Below are 23,152 nucleotides of genomic sequence, written 5' to 3' on the forward strand. Positions count from 1 at the left end.
ACCATTATTCTAGCCCTATTAGAATTCTTCATTCCGAACTTAATGTGAATTTACATATTTTCATTCTGTTCCACCAGAAGCGTGTTCATAAGGTCTCCCCACCCCCCAAACAGCCTACCTTTGAAGGGATGGATGCTGATGATCTTCAGCGCACGCCTCCTCCAGCTCTTCAATCACTTACGTCACGTGGTGCGTCCCGGGTGGTGGGTGTGTCTTCAGCCATAGGGTTTCATTCATAAATAGTTTTTGCTTTTAAATCAGACTTTAAGTGTTCCGCGAAGGTTTTGGCGCTATTGGCTTCTGCCTAAGTTCCCTCACATGGACCACCTCAATTTTAATTAGGTGAGTGGCATTTCTTTCTTTTTAATGCAAATTCACGTTTGTGATGGACATCAAACCTTAGCCTATCGGTTCCACAGTAAAATCAGGAGATTTTAGTATTCTATTTAATCGATTACTGTCGGCATGAAGATTTCAAAATCCATCCCACTGTTTTCATTGAATACCAGTTTAAATCGGTGATATTGCAGACAGTCCCTGTAGAAAGAATGGAAACAGCTGGCAGCGCAAGGGCCGTTTTTCTAAAATTATTTGACACAAATATAATAAAATATAGAATAGAATAGCCTGTAGATTATCAGGCACGCGCAGAGACGCGTTCTTGCTATAGGAATATACAGTCGATACGCTATTAGCGATCGCTATACTTTTCTGTTGATCAAATCCAATTCATCCCAACGTCATGGACTGTACAAAGGAAATATCAGAAAGAGACGATCAAATTCAGATGTTATGTGATCTTTATAACAACTAAGGCAAACAACATAAGGTAACATTTGGGATTCAAAGTATTTTGAAATGTCTATTGCGTAGCAGTTTATGAGGAATGCAGCAGAGACAGGGAGAGAAGAGAAGGCTGATATGAGATGTAAAAGACTAGCGGAGAATGATCAATAATCATTTTCAGTTTACTACCACCAAAGCAGTCAACTGAGCAGTCACACTGTAAATCATAGACATCATGGGTGATTATGCATGTAACAGCATTCAGACAGGTGGTGAACTATAAATAATGTTGCATGATTTTACAGTAGGCTACATAACATATAGGCAAAATATAAACGCAACATGCAACAATTTCAACGATTTTACTGAGTTACAGTTCATGTAAGGAAATCCGTCAATTTAAATAAATTCATTAGGCCCTAATCTATGAATCAGACTGGGCAGAGGCACAGCCATGGGTGATTGCCTATGCCTTGTTGTTGTTGCTTCCCAAGGAGCTGAGCTTCTGGTCAGAGCCTAGGCAAGCCTATGCTGAGAGGACAAAACAGCCCTGAGGAGGCTGGCCAGCCAGGTGGGTGGGCAGAGGCAGGCTGAGAATGCAGCAAGGGAGCTGAGAAAGCACTGAGCAGGGAGATACCAACATCCAGAGCTGCTGCACACAGCCCTCCATCAGGGTAAGACACTCCGACAGGCAGCTCCAGCACATGTCAGGTGCGTGTGTGTGCGTGCGTGTGTGTGTGGTCAGAAGCAGTAATGGCTATGATCTGCTGTGTGTGAGGGAACGCATCAGGCCTCAGCTGTTGGACCACCACAGTTATCTCACAGTAATGTGATGAGAGAGAGAGAGAGAGAGAGAGAGAGAGAGAGAGAGAGAGAGAGAGAGAGAGAGAGAGAGAGAGAGAGAGTTACAGATTTACAGCATGGATGCTTGGCCGCCTGGCTAATGACTCTTTTACCATTCAGCAGGCACAAGCTAGTTTTGGTTCTGCTTTTTGCCACAATCTTTTATAGTCTCTCATGTCTGGAGATGTTGACATTTGTAGTCATTCATGTATGAACAAATATGTGAAGTTACAGTATATGTACATATATATTGGTATATGTTCTTTACTGTGTTTGTTCAGTTTAAAAGGCACTTTTCTAACAAGTTGATAAAGTTGGCCTATGACTGGCCTGTATTATTCTGTTTCGCTTTTCTCCATATTCATCAATTATTTTAAAGAGGAACAAGTATCTGCAGATATATTTACAGTAGATATCTGTGATATCAAACAAACATTTCTACCCAGCTGCCTGTGTTCTGACTGCATGTCTGTCAGTGAGGAGAGCAGAACCGGTGTCCAAATCTCTGTGGAGTGTTTTGTGGTGTGTTCCGGGAGCTTCCTAACTTCCTGTTGTCTGTTGTCTCAGGGGGACGCTCACGCTCGCCTGGACCATGAGCAATGAGTCTACCGTCTGGATCAACCTCACCGAGAACTCCACCGTAAGTCATTGCCAAGACCCCCTCCTCATCCTCCTTCCGTTGTGTGTGTTTGTGTGTGCGTGCTCTGCTAACTGCTCGAGCTGACTGTGTTCTCCTTCTATACAGCCTGACTGGCTAATAGAGAGAACATCCTGGTCTGTGCCTGAAATAATTGAATCCCTGATCTAATCTCGAGTTTAATTTCCCCTTTTAGAGAATTTACAATCTGACATCAGTGTCAGCGGTCATTAACGCTGGGGTAACATGCATATTGCTGAGTGTATGGTACAGTTGTTAACCTTGGTTACTATGTGTCTGTGGTATTAAACAGATGTACATGAGCAGCATACCACTGTATAACAGCTGTGTACTGCTGCTTCTCTTGAGCGGTTTGCATCTAACAATGCCATGGATCAAAGAAGCTGCAGAAATTCGTTTCTGATTGAACTAGCTAGTTTCCAAGCATTTGTTTTGATAGTAGGGCATCAACAGAGCAGATGCCAATGCTCAGCTATGTTGCCTTTTCAATTACCCACACACAGCACACACCTTAGAGCCAGAGTGACTTGTGGTGTTGGCAAGGTAAAATTTTACTATCTTGCCAGTGGAAAAGGCGTTCTGCCTTGGCTGATCCAAAAGCTTTTAGATAGACTACACATAATTCTATCGAGTCCAACCTCATTCAGAGTCTGACATTTTTGATAAAACCTAAACTGTGTCTTAGTCAGACAGCTAGACACCCTAAAATCTCCTCCCTTTTGTATTCAGTCAGTTCCAGCCCACCCCTCAGAGCATATTTTCCTGTCTTAGGTGCAGACAGGTTAATAGCACAGGCCCCAATGGATTAATACCTCTGTGGCGTTTATAGATTCATGGTTTACAAACCAGTGGGGGGTAAATCAATGGCTTTAAGCTGCATGCTGTAATTGGTAAGGTAATGCCTCTGCCCAGTGGGCTGTTTAGGGAGGCCTTTCTCGTAGCATTGTTTGTTTTTCACATCCGAACACTTCCTGACTGAGATGTGGCTTTTTTTGTGATGAGACTAACCATTCCTGGTCTTACGCAATAGGTAGAAGTATGTATGGAGTGTAATAATTGCTCTCTAACAAGATAAAGCAATTAAAAGAAAAACTGTTAAAGAGGGAAGTGTAGAGAAGTGCAGTGTTGCTTTTTTTCTCTTCCATTTAGCGCTCCTGCTGCCTTGTCTCACCTGAATAGCCTGCTCACAAAGGGACCAGGGGAACAGTTAGCCAAGAGGCCCTTCTACAAGTGGCTTCTCTCTGGGCTTTGATGTTCATGTGGGAAGATGCATGGCTCTGTGTTTTTTCTCTTCTCTTCCCTCCACACACACACAGTCTTAGTGACTCAGGTCTCCGCCCCATCTCCCTCTCAGTAAACCCCCATACCGCTCAGGATCTTATAGCCGTGCACTTATCGTCTCAACCCCAGAACAATGAGCACACCTGTGCATACTCTCCCTCCGCCCACTCACCGCTAACCACAGTAGCATGACACACAGGCAGGGTATGATCTACCAAACCTCAATCTGAAACAATAGATTGAATAATATATGGAGATGAAAGGTAATTGTCTGAAGTGGGACATGTTTTAAAGTTCCAAGGGTTCTTTTCTTTTTATCCCTTGTTTAACCACCTTGATTAGTTCTATTATATTCCATTCTTCCATCAGTCCTTCACATCCCTACAGCTTTGTCTCTAGTCTCTACAGTTCCTGCTTTCCCTCATCCTCTCTCCCATGTTTTTCCAGGGGGTCCCATTTGAGCCTGGTAAACAACAGGGTGGTTATATCCTACTGCTGGTGCTCCTGTCCATCTTCCTGGGGGGAACACTGGTCCTGCTGTCTGTCCTGCTGATCGTCTGCAGACGTTGCTGTGATGGAGACTGCCGCCATGCCAGGTCAGACCACTAGTCCAGTGGTTCCCAACCAGGTGTACTAGGACCCTGGGGGTACTTGGCCTATCCACACGGGGTACTTGAGAAGACTCATGAGACCATAGGCTTAGTGGTAAAATGCACATGAGAGGGTACTCCGGGCAGAGTAAAATTCCGTTGGTGGTACAGTAACCACGGCACTAGTATGCATGGTTTAGTGACTATGCATGTCTATGAGTGAGATGGAGACCATTCAAATCCTGTATGCACATGTGTGTCCATCCCTCTGACATAAAGAGTGCATGCAGAGATGTAACAATGCATGTTGTAAGTATGGTAAAAAAAAGACTGTACAGTGCATTCCGTTATTATTGAGTTCTATTGTCTGTCTACAGACCATTGTTGATCTAACATGGAAACATCATTATATTCATTTGTAAGTGATTTTTAATCGTTTTCATTTAGAAATAGCACCTTTTCTGTATATGTTATGTCTAAGAGATACAGACTTCTATTTGTATATGATATGTTTATTCCATTTCCATGCTCCTCTCTTTTCAGTACACAGCAGCAGAGTCAGGCAGTGGCAGGCTGCAGGCTGGCCGGGGTAGAGTAGTGCAGACTGGTACAAATGATGAGTGTAATGAGATTTCATAGCAGCCATCAACGCTGATTCATTTTGCGTATCACACTGTCATAAGCTCTAGCTGCAGCGCAAGCACGCACACACACACACACACACACACACACACACACACACACACACACACACACACACACACACACACACACACACACACACACACACACACACACACACACACACACACACACACACACACACACACATAGAGGAAATGAAAGCACAGAGCTGGGCAGCCAGAGAAATCCCTAAAGTCATTCTCACACAGATATTATGAACTGGGTGGTTTGAGCCCTGAATGCTGATTGTATATCAGACCGTAAACCACAGGTATGACAAAACATTTATTTGTACGACTCTAATTACGTTGGTAACCAGTTTATAATAGCATTAAGTCATCCGTGTTGCGTTGTACTTAAGAACAGCCCTTAGCCATAGTATATTGGCCATATACCACACCCTCTCGTGGCTTTTTACTGAAATATCAAATAAAATAAAATTTCATTTATCACATACACATGGTTAGCAGATGTTAATGCGAGTGTAGCGAAATGCTTGTGCTTCTAGTTCCGACCATGCAGTAATATGTAACAAGTAATCTAACCTAACAATTTCACAACAACTACCTTATACACACAAGTGTAAAGGAATGAATAAGAATATGGACATACAACTATATGAATGAGCGATGGCCGAACGGCACAGGCAAGATGCAGTAGATGGTATAGAGTACAGTATATACATATGAGATGAGTAATACAGGGTATGTAAACATTATATAAGGTGGCATTGTTTAAAGTGGCTAGTGATAAATTTTTACATACATTTTTTCATTATTAAAGTGGCTAGAGATGAGTCAGTATGTTGGCAGCAGCCACTCAATGTTAGTGATGGCTGTATTCTGTTCTTTGTATGTCATTTTAATATTTGAGAATTAACCAATGATATTAGGCCACTCTTGGCCATGATTACAGACACCTGTGTGTCTTTTGACACTATATAAACGAGTCAACCCGCAGTGTTTGTGATTATACCCTAAAGAAGACAGCTTGGTTGTCAAAACATTGGTAATTACATTTTTGCATCTGAGCTCCTAGAGTGTGCGGCTCTCCTTTATTTTCAAGTTTTCTACTCCGCTAGCCAGCACCTCGCCTTAATAGGTGTGCGTTTCTTTTTCTTCTAGAGTGATGGCTGTTTAACAGTCTGATGGCCTTGAGATAGAAGCTGTTTTTCAGTCTCTCGGTCCCCGCTTTGATGCACCTGTACTGACCTCGCCTTCTGGATGATAGCTGGGTGAACAGGCAGTGGCTCGGGTGGTTGTTGTTCTTGATGATCTTTTTGGCCTTCCTGTGACATCGGGTGCTGTATGTGTCCTGGAGGGCAGGTAGTTTGCCCCCGGTGATGCGTTGTGCAGACCTCACTACCCTCTGGAGAGCCTTACGGTTGTGGGCGGAGCAGTTGCCGTACCAGGCGATGATACAGCCCGACAGGATGCTCTCGATTGTGCATCTGTAAAAGTTTGTGAGTGTTTTTGGTGACAAGCCGAATTTCTTCAGCCTCCTGAGGTTGAAGAGGCGTTGCTTTGTTTTGTTGACATTGAGTGTGAGGAACACCACACTCTGAGGGCCCTCACCTCCTCCCTGTAGGCTGTCTCGTCGTTGTTGGTAATCAAGCCTACCACTGTAGTGTCGTCTGCAAACTTGATGATTGAGTTGGAGGCGTGCATGGCCACGCAGTCATGGGTGAACAGGGAGTACAGGAGAGGGCTGAGAACGCACCCTTGTGGGGCCCCAGTGTTGAGGATCAGCGGGGTGGAGATGTTGTTACCTACCCTCACCACCTGGGGGGCGGCCCGTCAGGAAGTCCAGGACCCAGTTGCACAGGGCGGGGTCGAGACTCAGGGTCTCGAGCTTAATGACGAGTTTGGAGGGTACTATGGTGTTAAATGCTGAGCTGTAGTCGATGAACAGCATTCTAATATAGCATAAAGGAACCACAGACACTATGACAGAGAAGAGATCTCAGCTGTTCTCCTGCTCCAGAATAAGGCTGTGGTGGGAGTCAAAAACACAGTGCATCAGTGAATTTAGGGCAATTACAAATAATATAATAGGGAGAATTCCTCCCCTTAGAGAAGTTATTACGAAGAGAACTGCATATATTTCATTTGTATCATAGTAGGCATTAATAGAGATCTAATTTGTAATATTTATTAGAAGAAATAATACTCAGTATTAGTATTAGAAAGAAAACCCATAGTATAGAACTAACATCCCATTCTCTACTGAAGAGGTCAAGAGGCCCATTTTCCCTGAAGGTTTCCATGTCACCTGACATGATTTACATGTGCATTGATTATGCTGCTACTAGTCAGATTGACCTTGCTGTGAGAGTATGTTTGTCCTCTATATGTGCTCCTGTCAGCCCTACAGTCTAGGGCTAAGCATACGGCTATATTTCAAATGACACCTTATTCTAGATGTAGGGCACAACTTTTGATGTGACTCTGGTCAGAAGTTGTGCACTACATACAGAATAGGGTGTGATTTGAGACGTAGGGATAGACTTCAGGGGTAAAGATGTCTGTGCATTGATCGGTGCTCCTCTGTGCTGCAGGGCCAGCGATGACCCTGAGAAAACCAACACCAGCTACATGGAGGAGTCTCAGCCAGTACATGGTAAATCAAAACCCCCTGTTTCTCATTTGTCAACACTTGAAAAATAATGTATAGAAGCTGAACAAAACACTCTCGCTTCAATGCAAATGATTGATTTAAAGTCACAAATGTTTCGGCTTGCCTTCATCTGGGTTTCTTTGTCGTCTCCAGTAAACACCCATGGGCATTGGCCATATTGCCATGTACTGTACTAACCCAAGAACAAAAGGTTCTGTGAAAGTGAAGCCATGCTCCTCTGCTACAGTACGCAGTCATGTCATGTACAGTGCATTCGGAAAGTATTCAGAGCTCTTGACTTTCTCCACATTTTGTTACGTTACAGCCTTATTCTAAAATTAATTCAAATGTTTTTCCCTCATCAATCTACACACAATAGCCCATAATGATAAAGCGAAAACAGTAAAAAAATAAAAAATCCCTTATTTACGTAAGTATTCAGACCCTTTGCTATGAGACTCGAAATTGAGCTCAGGTGCATCCTGTTTCCATTGATCATCCTTGAGATGTTTCCACAACTTGATTGGAGTCCACCTGTGGTATATTCAATTGATTGGACATGATTTGGAAAGGCACACACCTGTCTATATAAGGTCCCACATTTGACAGTGCATGTCAGAGAAAAAACCAAGCCATGAGGTCAAAGAAATTGTCTGTAGAGCGCCAAGACAGGATTGAGTCGAGGCAAAGATCTGTGGAAGGGTCCCAAAACAATTCTGCATCATTGAAGGTCCCCAAGAACACAGTAGCCTCCATCATTCTTAAATGGATGAATTTTGGAACCACCAAGACTCCTCCTAGTGCTGGCCGCCCGGCCAAACTGAGTAATCGGGGAAGAAGGGCCTTGGTCAGAGAGGTGACCAAGAACCCGATGGTAACTCTGACAGAGCTCCAGAGTTCCTCTGTGGAGATGGGAGAACCTTCCAGAAGGACAACCATCTCTGCAGCATTCCACTAATCAAGCCTTTATGGTAGAGTGGCCAGATGAAATCCCCTCCTCAGTAAAAGGCACATGACAGCCCACTTGGTGTTTGCCAAAAGCACCTAAAAGACTCTCAGACCATGAGAAAAAAGATTCTCTGGTCTGATGAAACCAAGATTGAACTCTTTGGCCTGAATGCCAAGCGTCACGTCTGGAGGAAACCTGGCACCATCCCTACGGTGAAGCATGGTGGCGGCGGCATCATGCTGTGGGGATGTTTCCAGCGGCAGGGACTGGGAACGGAACAAAGTACAGAGATCCTTGATGAAAACCTTCTACAGAGCGCTCAGGACCTCAGACAGAGGCAAAGGTTCACCTTCCAACAGGACAATGACCCTAAGCACACAACCAAGACAATGCAGAAGTGACTTTGGGACAAGTCTCTGAATGTCCTTGAGTGGCCCAGCCAGAGCCCGGACTTGAACCCAATCGAACATCTCTGGAGAGACCTGAAAATAGCCTTGCAGTGATGCTCCCCATCCAACCTGACAGAGCTTGAGAGGATCTGCAGAAAATAATGGGAGAAACTGCCCAAATACAGGTATGCCAAGCTTGTAGCGTCATACCCAAGAAGAATTGAGGCTGTAATCGCTGCCAAAGGTGCTTCAACATAGAACTGAGTAAAGGGTCTGAATACTTATGTAAATGTGATATTTCAGTTTTTTTATTTTTTGGTTTCATTTGCACAAAAAAATAAATAAACTGTTTTTGCTTTCTCATTATGAGATATTGTGTGTAGATTGATGATGAGAAAAAAACAATTTAATCGATTTTAGAATAAGGCTGTAACGTAACCATGTGGAAAAAGTCAAGGGGTCTGAATACTTTCCGAATGCACTGTATATACAGACATTTCAATGTGGTTTATCTGAGGATCTCAGCTCTCTCCTGGGAATGATAATTCGGGAGTACATTTACATTCATTAAGCGAGACAAAGTAATTACCTAAGGCAAGGGACATTTAGTACACAATATCAGATCTGCTTTGTCCTGAATATATTAGAACAAACAAAGTTCTATTTTGAAAAGTGCATGTCATACATATATACATGCACACACTTAGCATGGTGCTTTCCTGGATTGTAGGTTAGATTCTTCCTGGGACAAACCTTCCGCCAGACCCTGACCTCCCTCCCTCCCTCTCCCACCTCCCCAGGACAGATCACCATCCGTGTAGACGAGTCAGACTGCCTATCGGCCGCCAGCTCCCACGTTGACATGGAGACAGAGCGCTTCCTGTCCACAGGCACCCAGGGTGGCCGCCGCGTCTCTTTCAATGAGGTGGCACTCTTCGACCACGGCAAGAAGGCCCAGGAGAAAGGCCGTAGGTCAGGCAGATTCCTCCGCCAGACACCCACTCACTCCCCCGCAGTAGACTTCTCTGAATACGCTCATATTCTACAATATAATACAACGACGGCCTTAGCAACAAGCTGTTTGTGTGTTTAAAACCTGTGAAAAGATTGGCTCTTACTTTGTTACATTAGAAGACATTATGGAGACACTTTGTAAGAGCCATCTGTGTAATACATTATAAAGGCAGTTGGAAGAGCTGTTATGATGTTTTATTATAGGGTAATAATAGGGACTGATGCTCTGAAAATGCATCATACACACATTATTCATAGAAAGGATTTCGAAAATGCAGACATACTCGCATAACATAATTGTGCAGTGTAGCCTACTTTCATAATGTATTATGTATGGTATGGTAACAAAGCTCTGTATGATCCAATGACTGAATATATGAATGGACAAAGCCATCGATCACATGACACCATTCATTCCTATGTGAAGCCTCAATAGTGCATTGAAACCAAATGTCGGTTATGATGGCTTCTCAGGGAGACATGAAATCAGAGAGGAAGAGGTGAAGCGAGAGGTTTTACTCAGCCCAAAATCTGTCCACGAAAATAAGCCCACGAAGTTTGGATTTTTTTTATGGAGGTCAATAAGTGAGTGTCGAATTTGGTCAACAAAATATGTAATTGCTAATTTGCTACGTGAGGCTTGTAGAAGTTTCGGAATAGTTAGGTTGTCAAGAATACAACTTTGAAAAAAAACTACTTTTAATATTGGAGTTGTGCCTGTAGCATGGACATTGCCATTGAGGGCTTCCACCATTTTAAAGTAGGCAACTGCGTGGGGATTCCTATGACTTGGGAGCAATCAGCCAATGAAAAATAAGAAGGCCTAAATGGCACTGTCACAGATGCTATAATGGTACAGTTACAAAGATGACTCCGATATCTATCTCTATGGCCTGCTGTTCATACGCATATCTACCCTCTCATTGGTTAGAATGGTTCCACCTGATCTTGCCTACTCCTGCTTGCCTTTCATCTTTGAGGACATGTATTTCCATTCTTAGAGCGGTCACTTGACTATCTTGTCAATATAATAAACAATCTTTGATAACGTGCAGTTTTAGCTACACCAGGAAGTGATGTTGCAGGCTAGCACAGTGCTACCCCCTTTAATGAGTAAATCAAGTTGAAGGGCGACCGGAGTACTACAGGCTGCCATTAGCAAATAAATTATCCTTATTACTTCTTCTTTGTGCGATTTTTAATTAATTGGTTTAAGGACATACACTACATGACCAGAAGTATGTGGACACCTGCTCGTCAAACATCTCATTCCACAATTATGGGCATTAATATGGAGTTGGTCCCCCCTTTGCCTCCACTCTTCTGGGAAGGCTTTCCACTAAATGTTGGAACATTGCTGCGCGGACTTGCTTCCAGTCAGCCACGAGCATTAATGAGGTCGGGCTCTGATGTTGGGCAATTAAGCCTGGCTCGCAGTCGGTGTTCCAATTCATCCCAAAGGTGTTCGATGGAGTTGAGGTCAGGGCTCTGTGCAGGCCAGTCAAATTCTTCCACACCGATCTCAACAAACCATTTTTTTAATGGATCTCGCTTTCTGCACAGGGGGCATAGTCATGCTTAAACTGGAAAGGGCCTCCCTCAAACTGTTGCGACAAAGTTGGAAGCACAGAATTGTCTAGAATGTCATTGTATGCTGTAGCGTTAAGATTTGTCTTCACTGGAACTAAGCGGCCTAGCCCGAACCATGAAAAACATTCCCAGACCATTATTCCTCCTCCACCAAATTTTACAGTTGGCACTATGCATTCGGGCAGGTAGCGTTCTCCTGGCATCCGCCAAACTCGGATTTGTCCATCGGACTGCCAGATGGTGAAGTGTGATTCATCACTCCAGTGAACGTGTTTCCACTGCTCCAGAGTCCAATGGCGGCAAGCTTTTCACCACTCCAACCAACGCTTGGCATTGTGCATGGTGATCTTAGGCTTGTGTGCGGCTGCTCGGCCATGGAAACCCATTTCACGGAGCTTGCAATGAACAGTTCTTGTGCTGACGTTGCTTCCAGAGACAGTTTCAGAGACAGTCCTGCAACCGAGGACAGACGATTTTTACGCACTCGGCTGTCCCATTCTGTGAGCTTGTGTGGCCTACCACTTTGCGTCTGAGCCGTTGTTGCTCCTAGATGTTTCCACTTCACAATAACAGCACTTACAGTTGACCGGGGTAGCTCTAGCAGGGCAGAAATTTTAGGAACTGACTTGTTGGAAAGGTGACATCCTATGACGGTGATATGTTGAAAGTCACTGAGCTCTTCAGTAAGGCCATTCTACTGCAAATGTTTGTCTATGGAGATTGCATGGCTGTGTGCTCGATTTTATACACCTGTCAGCAACGGGTGTGGCTGAAATAGCCAAGTCCACTAATTTGAACGGGTGTCCACATACTTGTGTGTATGTAGTTTATATCTGTTTTTTTAGAAGCAATTATTGGTACCATGATTGTCTTTGATTTTTATTTTATTTACACAAACTTTGACCGTGAAGATTACCATTTTTCCATTCACTATAATGGGGTATCCTGTTTTCTGCTAACCATGCCTGCGGTACTGAGGTACTGAGGTCGGCCTTGAACTTCCGTGGCTTCATTGAGAGGAGGCGGTCCTTCTCCACTCATGCGCTGTCTCTCTCCCTCTCTCTAACTTTTTCTCTCTCTCTCTCTCTCCCTCTCTCTCTCTGACTGTCTTAATTCTTTGCTTGAGCCCCACCTCAGTCTGATATGCAAATGAGGTTGAGACAAACTCTGTAGGGCAAAATACACAATACAGCTGAGCCTTGAGTTTGAAGTGAGAATTCCTCAGTGTGTTCCTGCCCAGTACTAAAAGGCTTGATCCAACAAATGAAACACTTGATGATTAGTGAAATCAGGTGTAGTGATAGTTGAGAAGAAAAGCCTTCACTCCCTGCAGGTCCCAGGGAGTAGGATAGAATAACATTCCTTGAAAGTGACAGCAGCACTTCTATTGTGTCAGCCTCCAACTCTCTGAACTGTTTGTCATGTTTTTCAACCCCTTTCCACCTCAGGTTTACGTTGACCGAGGGTGACTTCCACCACCTGAAGAATGCGCGGCTCACACACCTCCACATCCCGCCGCTGGCCCTCAAGATCGTCACCATCCACGAGTGTGAGTCATCCGAGAACAGCATCGCCATGACGACCCGCCCCGCCGCCAAGTCCAGCCTCTCCATCTTCCAGGTGACAGCCGGTCTACTGTGCTGCTATTAGCAGTGATACATCATTAGTCATGACTGGGCCCATTAGGCCATCCATCAATGTGGGGCCCACAACATGTATCAAGCCTATCAAATGCAGCCTATGGATAATTCTGCTTCCTCATTCCAATGGGCCATATACATTGATTTTGCAATTGTCTGAGGTTTCTCAGTCATTTTGCGATGGACTTGCTTGAACTTGATTTGTCACTAGCTAGTAGGCTAACGACCTCTCCCAGTCCCGATGTAGAATTCAGTCTGTGTATTTGTATCCTCCTGGCTGTGCCTTTATGGTGTGTATTCTGTGTATGTGCATGTGTTTGCGCATATGTTTGCGTTTGTGTGTGTGTGTGTGTGTGTCTGTGTGTGTGTGTAGCCGGCTTTGTGTGCCCGACGGCCATTGTGTCCCCTGCCCCAGACAGCATTGACCAGTCTGAGTGTCAGCCCCAGCTCAGCCCTCCCTGGGGACACCCTTAACTCAGTGGTGGACACCAGCTTCAGTGAGAGTCCCCTGGCACCGGGTCCCAAGGAGCCCAGCACCAGCAGCGTGAGTCACTTACCCCTATCTGTCAATCAACCCAACAATCAACCAATTACATTTTATATTATGTGCAATATTGAACACTACGTTAAGGGACTCGGTTAATCATTCATCATCACATAAAAAGTGTCTACCTACATATGACAGGGCTGAATGACAGCGTTGTTGGGTTGAATCTAAACCTTTATGTTTTAATTAACATTTTACTATGGAATACAATTAGCCACTAATCATGTGTATGATGGGTCTGAATAGAGAATATAATTTTTATTTTATTAATTTCTTGGATCAGCTTTGAAATGTGCATATAGAATTGGAGTTAGATAATTTAAATAGAGAATTGACATGATTGCAAATATACAAATTTGTTGCACACACACAGTAGCACACACTAAGCTTGAGTGAACATTGAAGCCAAGAGGTTATTATGAAGCCGTTGATGTGTGAGAGGAGAAGTAAGGAGTGTGCATCCACAGTGTCCCTAGTCTCTCTATCTTAATGACAACAGTGGTGGAGGATGATGGATAAATAAGGGAGAGCCTCTGGAACAGCCTTGTCAGGGGAGATTACAGACACTGCTGCTCCCCACATTTGCTCATCGCTCCTGGCTGCTCACCGTGGTAAAATAGGAGAAAGTTAACAGTTGCATGGAAAATTTTATAATTTCTGTTTTTCTTAACCTTGGGAGGAAGGAGAGAGATTAAAATCACATATTTATATCAACTTCCATTTGTCCTTAGAGTATCTGTCATATTTTATTGTTGTCCACACAATATGGACAACTCCCTTTTATATCCCCTCCCTCTCTCTCCCCCAGATTGAGGTGATGGTGTCTGGTTCCAGGAATGGGGGAAGTCCGTCTTTGAGTGAAGGGGCGTCGGTGACGTCTGTGACGGGTGCATCTCCTGGCGCAGGGGTGGGGCAGGGGCCGGTGCTGCAGTTCTTCACCAAGCTGAGGCGCCATGCCAGCCTGGAGGGAGCCAGCCCATACTTCAAGATCAAGAAGTGGAAGCTAGACAGCAGCCAGCGGGCCTCCAGTCTGGACACCAGAGGTACAGGACACTTGGCTTTTAATATCTATTATTATGTTATGATGATATGCTTATGTACAGATTGATGGAGCATCAGCTTGGATTTACATGATCGTTTGTTTTTTGGATTTAGTGTACAAATTCTATTTCTATCTGGGCCTGGTTTAACAAAAGCATCTTAAGGCTTAGTTCATCATTAGAACCACAATGAACTTAGCCTTAAGATGCTTTAGGGAAACCGGCTCCTGTTCCCTTGTGGAAAAAGACAATGCCTCTTAAGAATGAGGTCCCACTTTAAGAGGCTTCACCGGACTGGCAAGGTGCATAGTGCACAATAACACACAAACATGTACACAGGGCTCTCACACTGTGCTCACACTCTAACAGATGGCTTTATGACGTAGGGCTCTCCTCTTCCAAGGCATTGTGAGTCTAACTGAAGCCTCCCCACAGATCCCCTCATACACAAACACACATACCACTCCCTTTCCCGCTTCCCCTATAGTCAGGGAACAACAGAGCACACAGGACTAACACCCCCAGAATATCTCAAAGCCTGCTGGGATCTCTTCATAACATCATTGTGACACATATGTCACCTCCAGATCAATTTTGATGCTGTCTTCAGATATGCTGAACATTCACTATGGTGAATGTTTGTGCCAACGTCCTTTTCCATCCCATGTCCCTCTGTACCCTCGGACTAATGTCTAAGGTCCTCTGTCTCTGTGTGTCAGGGTCCCCTAAGAGGAGGCAGTTCCAGCGGCAGCGCGCTGCCAGCGAGAGCATGGACCAGGAGGATAGCGACGCCCACCACATTGACCTCATCCAGTACATTGCCAGCACCCAGGACGCCACCTATCACCCCTGCCGCCCCTCCGCCTCGGCCTGCCTCCTGCCCCACTCCTCCCCCTCCACGCCACCACCCTCCCTCGGCAGGTATCTTTAATTCCCTCGCCATCCTTCCACCCCACTGCTTTGCTTCCGTCATCACTACGGTAGATAGTGCCTCTCTCCTTAACGGAAGAATTAGTCACAGTTGCCTTTAGACACTGATAGAAGGTCAGTTTTGCATATTTTCTTCCTGTTAAGGTCAGGATTTGGGGAGAGTAAGCTGATCCTAGATCTGTGCCTACCGGCAACTTTTACCCACAGCTAGCCCATTCCATCGCTGACGCAGAGTGATGTCATGGACAGGAATAGTTGTCAGGGTCAATGACTGCGTTTCAACTCATAAAAGACACACCCTCGTCCGCTTACCCTCGCTTATGCCCTTGGGGGAATCCCTGCGGCCATATTTGTCGTCGGTCCAACTGATTAGCCAAGCAAGGGAAGTTTGCAACGTAAGCCCCTCAGCCCTCGTTTTTAATGGAGTTTGCGAATGTACAATTATGTTCACTTTGGGGCCTGAAATGCCTCATAATTCAATTTGCGATGATTGTACATCTTCTAAGAAAAGTCAGTCAAAACTTAAAACCTCAACGTCAATATGGAGTCAACATACAAGTGTAGGTAAAAACAAATGTAAATAAGTTAAATTGTGCTACTAATGCACATGACGACACAAGCACGTCTCGTAAAAGTAATTGTGTTTTTGTTTGGTTAGCTTTCGGAAATTGTACAAATAAAACATTTTCCTCCTAAATAACCGTGACCAGTAAGATCATAATGTAGGGAAATTCAACACATTTGCAAAGCACATGACATTGGTGCATTGCAATTCAGTGGTTCGTGGAAAACATGCTAATACCATTGCAAGTCATGGTGACCACTTGTAATCACAGCGGCTGCAAACATCAGACATCAGATGTGTGTATGGGCATCATGAGAGTGCTCTGTGACTGACTCTTGTACTGTGTGTGTGTGTGTCTGTGTGTGTCTGTGTGTGTGTGTGTGTGTGTGTGTGTGTGTGTGTGTGTGTGTGTGTGTGTGTGTGTGTGTGCGTGCGTGCGTGCGTGCGTGCGTGCGTGCGTGCGTGCGTGCGTGCGTGCGTGCGTGCGTGCGTGCGTGCGTGCGTGCGTGCGTGCGTGCGTGCGTGCGTGCGTGCGTGCGTGCGTGCGCCTGTCTTCGTACTTGTGTGTGTCACAACAGGTTAGAGGTGGAGGTGGTGGTGGAACCCAGCTGCAGCAGGGGCCAGAGGCTGGAGGTGATCGGCTTGTCCCCGAAGCCCCAGGACGAGGCAGCGAGCCTGGGGGACTTTAGACAGGAAAGCTCGGCATCAGACCACCAGGCCCTGTACAGAGACATCTGGACGCTCCGGGCCTCCCTGGAGCAGTACGGCTCCTCAGACCAGATCAACAACAACGACAGGGACTCTGTCCGCAGCGATGCTGACAGTGTCTGCTCTCTGAGGGGGCAGACCAAGAGGGGGGGGCTGCCCAGTTACCTCTCCCAGGACATCGGGGATGGGCCCGAGGGGGATGTGGAGCTGCCCATGGATGAAGGGATGGGAGAGAAGGAGAAAGGGAGGAAGCAGGACAGTGTGGAGTCAGAGAGGGGCAGTGACGGGGAGTCAGGGAACCGTAAGTTAATGCAGATGGACAGTGGCTATACGTCTATAGAGGCTCCATCACGGGCGCCAGAGGAGCTGAGACTGTTTGGCAGTAGTGGCAGCAGTGGCAATATAGACAGGTCGGCCCTGGAGAAGAGACACTACTTCACCAGTGCAGGGCGCACTGGCACGGTGGTCGAGAGCTTCGAAGCCCGCATCTTCGAGGAAGAGCCAGACGAGGAGACGCCGACAGGTGCAATGGGCGGCATGACCATAGAAACGGCGAGGTCTCCCCTGGGCTGGTCTCCGTACGGTCAGATGTTCACCCCGCGAGAGGCGCAGCCGCAGCCGCACCCCCACCCTCCCTTATCAATTCACCACCGTGACTACAGCATCGACGAGAAGACGGACGCGCTCTTCCATGAGTTCCTCCGCCACGACCCCCAGTTTGACCAGCAGGAGACGCCGAAGAAACATCGCTCACGCATCCACCTCCGCAAGCAGTGGCAGCGCCACAAGCAGTACAGTGACCCAGGCGTTCGCTACCAGTACCACTCCTTTGAGAGGCAGCGGAACCCCCTCCGACGAGGCGATAGCGTCAACTACCCGCTGGATACAGGCTACCACAGCACGCTTCCACGCATCATCAGTGCGCCTGACGAGGAGGCCAGCGAGGGGACCCCCAGCACCCCCCAGACGCCCAAGGCTGAGGCGGTGGTGGCGGGAGGGGCAGAAGGTGCCGAGGTGGAGGAAGGAGACAGGAGAGAGAGTCCCAGCAGTAGCTGTGGCAGTAGCACCGTGACCATCACAGACGACAAAGGGATGGCGTCCTGTTCCCCTCCCCCTCCCCCTGTCCCGGAGAGAGAGGGTCTGCTATGGGAGCAGTCCGACCCCCAGGAGGACACTAGGCAGGCAGAACACCCCACTGAGCCACCTGACGAGCCCCCCCAGCCCCCTGACAAGGGCTACGGCCCACAGACCATCACAGCCGAGCTGACGGACAAGCTGAGCGCCACCCTGGACGAGCGGCTGTACACGGGCCTGCGACGGACAAAGGACCCGGCGGCGGTGACTGAGTGTGTGGTGACAGTCACTCACGCCTCCCCCGACCACAGCCCAGTGTAGCATGTCTCCAGTCCTCCTCCACTCCTCCCTGATCTTTGTGTTTGATTTGATTTCAGTCTGCGCCAGGTAACTGCGATGTCTGTATCTGCGATGTCTCTGTATCTGTCTGAATTAGCATGTTCCAGACCCGTAACATGAAAACAGGCTACACTATACAGTATCATGTAGGCTAGCTGAAGAATCCACCCCTAGATAGTGTCTACAGTACCGTGGTGTCTCTGACTGCTATGATTCCTTTCTCCTCTGAGAGAAGTGACGATGTTAAAGGGAAACGCCACTCAAACTATCTTTTGGTATTTTTTTTCATTAGTCCACTGTTTATACTGTACCAAAATGTTTTGCATGTCAGCAGTCAGGATTCCAAGATATTGGACTTTCAAGAAGCAGTGTCACCGGCCACATCATCATGATGACGCTTTGCTTCTTGAAAGGCCAATAACATTTTGGGACTGTATCAACAGCCGATTAATGAAAAAAAAGTAGAATAATTATGGATTTTTTGGGGGCTGGATTTTCCCTTTAAGTATGCCCTCTGCACTAGTATATCCACTGTGAAACCAGGTGCTATTAAACATCTAAAGATCTGGATACAAAGTTTACCTGGGCCCTATAGGCCAGTCCTGGCTGAATATCAAAATAGGTTTATCTACGTTTACATTACTTTTTCATCACTTCATTTGTTACATATGGCTCTGGATATCTGTTGTCTTTGGCCATTGACATATATCATATTCTTTCCATGTGGCATTTTGACTCTTATCATAATTGTTTCACAAATGATTAGGTATCCCTGATATTTTTTTGAAGCCAAATTTCACATTGTCCACATGTTTCTCGGGACATATGAATATAGTAATCTACTACTTCAGTACCGTATTGGTCATTAATTGAAGCAATTCCGTAAATTGTAATGTATGATTGAATGTTTTCGGACAGATTTCTGTTGAATCTTGATGTAATTGAATCAGACTCTATGGTACTAGGAACAGAAAACAGTCAACCATGAATTTGATGGAGAAGATGAATTGTTTCTCATACGCTGTCATTAAATGGATATGACGCGGGCCGAGGCTCTCCTAATTTGGACACTGACTATATTACAGCATTTATATAATTACAGCCTCATCATATCCACTCTGGATCAGAGCATTATCCTTCATCAAATGTCCTTGTTGCTGAATGTCTGGACTCATGTTTCTATTCAAAGATGTTCTTAAAGGGGAAAACTGCTTTCCAGAAAAGTTATGGTTGTTAGGACATGTTGTTCAATGCCATTGTATTTATTGTTGACAGATTTGATTTAAATGTGTCTATCCTCGTTTTATATTTCCTCTGCTTGTGACAATAAGTGGCTTACAGGAGGCCAGGGTGAGAGTTAAATTCCAGGTTTTTGCCTAATTTCTGTGCCAGAAAAACCTTGTCTGCAAATAGAGGGATCGCAATAGTGTTACTGACAACTCTGTTAGGAGCACATATCAAAGGCAGGCTCCCTTGGCCTCCCCCAACAGTGTTGGTTAGTGCAGGTCTATAGCTGTAATAGTTTAAATTAAGGCTTTGAATGGGGCCAATGTTGCTCTCGCAGTCATTTGCGTTCATTGAATTTCTTCATGCTTTCTCGTGCATGGGTTCACCGAACAGGCTTTTTTTGTTTGCTTATATTCTTTTGTTTCCCCCTCCTTCTCCTGTGAAAGTAGACAACGCAGCAGCGATCCCCCTGGGCTATAAGGATTGCACTTCCAAACCAGAACAAATTCCACATTTTCTCGTCTGACTTCCTCTGTGTAGACTTTGCCACCCAATGCTGCCATTCAAGTATAACTGCATTATCAGATTATGTTTTATGGGCCAAAAGAAGGCAAGGAATGGCATGTCCATTCCAGAAGTACCTTGGAAACTATTTTGCACTTAGCTGTGTAATGGCTGGGAGTGTGCTGCTTCTCCCACATGCCACAGTCAGCAGCAGCAGCTCCGGCTTCCAGCTGTCTTACCCAAACTGTAAAAAAAATCCTGTTGTTTTTACGGTAACTTACTGGCAGCCACTTACCTGTAAGTTACTGTAATCAAAGGTAGGGTATGTTACCATAAATTCAAAAGAAACTTTGGTTTAACAGTACATTACTGTAAACTTTATCCCCAGTTTCCTCAGAAGCTAGTTATTGCTTTACGTTCAGAGGAAAGTGCTGCAGGAAAAGGTGCTGAATATGAATCAAAAAACGAAGGGGAGTCCCTCTCCGTTAGTAGTAGTCCTCTCTGCTTGGTCTCTGGCTGAGGGTGTAACACAATTAAGATTAAGATCACTTTATTGGTCAATTGGTCACAAGGTCCAACCAAAATTTGACTTCTGCTTTATCCCAACCCCTCCGAAAGACACGCATACAGATAACTGCCAAAATTATGGATTCAATGTATATTGAAAGCAGGTGCTTCCACACAGGTGTGGTTTCTGAGTTAAACGATTAAAATCCAAGCATGCTTGGGTCATCTATCTGACTTGCCTAGTTAAATAAAGGTTAAATAACAATTTAAAATAAATAAATGTATAAAAGTGCTGGGGAGGCCATTATTTTGGCTGCCATGGAAACGCTCCCATAGAATGACAATGCCCCCATCCACAGGGCACGAGTGTTGACTGAATGGTTTGATGAGCAGGAAAACGATGTAAACCATATGCCATGGGCATCTCAGTCACTAGATCTCAACCCAATTTAACTCTTACAGTATGGGAGATTCTGGAGCGGCACGCGAGACAGTGTTTTCCACCACCATCAACAAAACACCAAATTATGGACTTTCTCATGGAAGAATGATGTCACATCCCTCCAAGAGTTCCAGACACTTGTAGAATCTATGTCAAGGTGCATTGAAGCTGTTCTGCCTCATGGTGGCCCAACACCTTATTAAGACACTTTATGTTGGTGTTTCCTATATTTTGGCAGTTACCTGTACACACACACACATACATATATATACATACACACACACAGGTTGGAGCAGGGGGCTGCCACACTGGGCACCTGTGGAGCAGTTGTTGTGGGGGAGTTAAGTGCCTTGCTCAAGGGCACAACGGCAGGCAATGGCATCTAGGATTTGATATTAGCAACCCTCCGGTTGCCAGCTCCATTCCTGACAGATTTTTCCCAGCAGACCTGGGACTCGAACTGGCAACCCTCCGGATGCTGGCTCGCCTCTCTAACTGCTAGGCTACCTGCCATTGCAATAAAGATAGACATTTCTGTAATTGGGAAAGAGGGAGATATGTCTAGCTGTCATTTCCCTATGTTTGGGTGTGATTGTGCTACTTCACAGCCCTGGGGAATCAGATCTGTTTCCTCTAACATGGATATCAGACAGCTCCTTGTTATAGCAGAGTGGACTCACAGGCAGAAGGCACCTTCCCTCATTAGACAAACAATGGTCAAGATGAAAGGTGGTGAGAGGGCTTGAATTTGTCTTCTAGCGTGGAGAGGCTAGTGATATCCTTCCTTTCTGTCTCCTTCACTTAGCCCACACATCAGTACACATTACGTCACCATGGGAAACCCAGGGGCTTCACATGTTTCAGCACCATTTTGTGTCATTACCAGGTGCCTTTATGGAGGTGTTGGAACATCATCAAGGAAGGAAGAAGACCGATCCTTCAGCCAGTCATCTTAGAAACAAACAAGATCAGATGCCTTGGTTACTTAGCATTCTCTGATTATTGTCAGAAATTAGAGGAATAGTGCATAATTTCTGCCATTTAGTTGAATTGATGGAAGAAACGGGGTGATAACACCAACTTAATGAAAAAGACTAGAGGGGCAAACAAATTAGTACATTTGTACAAAAAGTTACTTTGTTGTGAGATACAAGCACAATGTTGGAGGAGCTAATGTAGTGTATGTCTTTTATTAGGTGTAGACGTAACTGGGGACACTGGTCAAATACTTTTTGTATACTAACAAGTAGCCTGTCCAATGCATTGATGCATTACGGTGCATAGGTTTGCATGACAATTAACCATTTTAATACATATCTCCATGTTTCTCAGAACTACTGTACCAAATGATTCCATGGTTGTTGGTCGACACTTTGTTTGAGGCAGAACATAGACATTTAAATCAGCACTGGTACTTCTAGAGGTTTTGTATTCTATGACATTTACCTTTGTTTAGGAGTCATGCAATGCTAACTGATATGCTATGATTGTGAGATTTATTTCCATGAAAGAAAAATATATATATTTCTGTATTCCTGCTTGTTAGTCATTACTGCTCAATTTCTCAAAGAACTAGTTCAAAAAAGTAGAGCTTTATAAACAACTTAGCCTTTGTTGACCCATACCTATTTGAGCCTTGAGGGACCAAACAATTTAAAATGATATTTTGGGGTTTTCCAATCAGTAAATAAATGAATGAAGCATTAATGATTGTGGTTTGTCTCATTTCAACCTTTAATGGTACTCAGAGGAAAAAGAGGAGGAGGACGAGAAGAGGAGAAAGGCAAGGTGACTGCAACTCTTTCCTCCAACCTCCCTCACTTCTCTCTCCCATCTTTCCTTCCCACTCCAGTGTGTTGTTCCCTCCAGGTGTTGAGGGTCGACACATGTTGTTACATTACAGCCTTATTCTAAAATTGATTAAATTATCATGTTCTCATCAATCTACACACAATACCCCATAATGACAAAGAGAAAACAGGTTTTTAGAAATGTCTGCAAATTTAAAAAACAGAAATACCTTATTTACGTAAGTATTCAGACCCTTTGCTATGAGTCTCGAAATTGAGCTCAGGTGCATCCTGTTTCCATTGATCATCCATTGAGATGTTTCTACAACTTGGAGCCCACCTGTCGTAAATTCAATTGATTTGACATGATTTGGAAAGGCACACGCCTGTCTATATAAGGTCCCACAGTTGACAGTGCGTGTCAGAGCAAAAACCAAGC

At 45.1% G+C, this 23,152-nt stretch overlaps 1 protein-coding gene across 2 annotated transcripts; it reads left to right on the top strand.

Annotated features, from left to right (window-relative positions):
* Window positions 1–167: 167 nt before the first annotated feature.
* LOC139539738 (voltage-dependent calcium channel beta subunit-associated regulatory protein-like) lies at window positions 168–22,630 on the top strand. Of its 2 annotated transcripts, none has more exons than XM_071342956.1 (11): window positions 168–342; window positions 1,281–1,460; window positions 2,197–2,269; window positions 4,016–4,164; window positions 7,400–7,461; window positions 9,597–9,768; window positions 12,849–13,020; window positions 13,414–13,584; window positions 14,396–14,630; window positions 15,347–15,548; window positions 16,701–22,630. In XM_071342956.1, the coding sequence occupies exons 3-11, from the start codon at window positions 2,222–2,224 to the stop codon at window positions 18,223–18,225; spliced, it is 2,736 nt and encodes a 911-aa protein (XP_071199057.1). In that variant the 5' UTR covers window positions 168–342; window positions 1,281–1,460; window positions 2,197–2,221; the 3' UTR covers window positions 18,226–22,630. The 2 variants fall into 2 exon arrangements, with proteins under 2 accessions (XP_071199057.1, XP_071199058.1); XM_071342957.1 differs by lacking the exon at window positions 168–342 and adding an exon at window positions 414–829.
* Window positions 22,631–23,152: the final 522 nt, after the last annotated feature.

This window comes from Salvelinus alpinus, chromosome 15 (genome assembly GCF_045679555.1).
Source record: "Salvelinus alpinus chromosome 15, SLU_Salpinus.1, whole genome shotgun sequence".
NCBI classification, from domain to species: domain Eukaryota; kingdom Metazoa; phylum Chordata; class Actinopteri; order Salmoniformes; family Salmonidae; genus Salvelinus; species Salvelinus alpinus.

What these genes read in the sequence shown, in the direction of transcription:
- LOC139539738 (XM_071342956.1), top strand. Translation starts at nt 2,222, where the DNA reads ATGAGCAATGAGTCTACCGTCTGGATCAACCTCACCGAGAACTCCACC. An exon ending in GGAGTCTCAGCCAGTACATG is followed by an intron (nt 7,462 to 9,596) that starts GTAAATCAAAAC and finishes CCACCTCCCCAG; the next exon opens with GACAGATCACCATCCGTGTA. An exon ending in CCACCACCCTCCCTCGGCAG is followed by an intron (nt 15,549 to 16,700) that starts GTATCTTTAATT and finishes GTGTCACAACAG; the next exon opens with GTTAGAGGTGGAGGTGGTGG.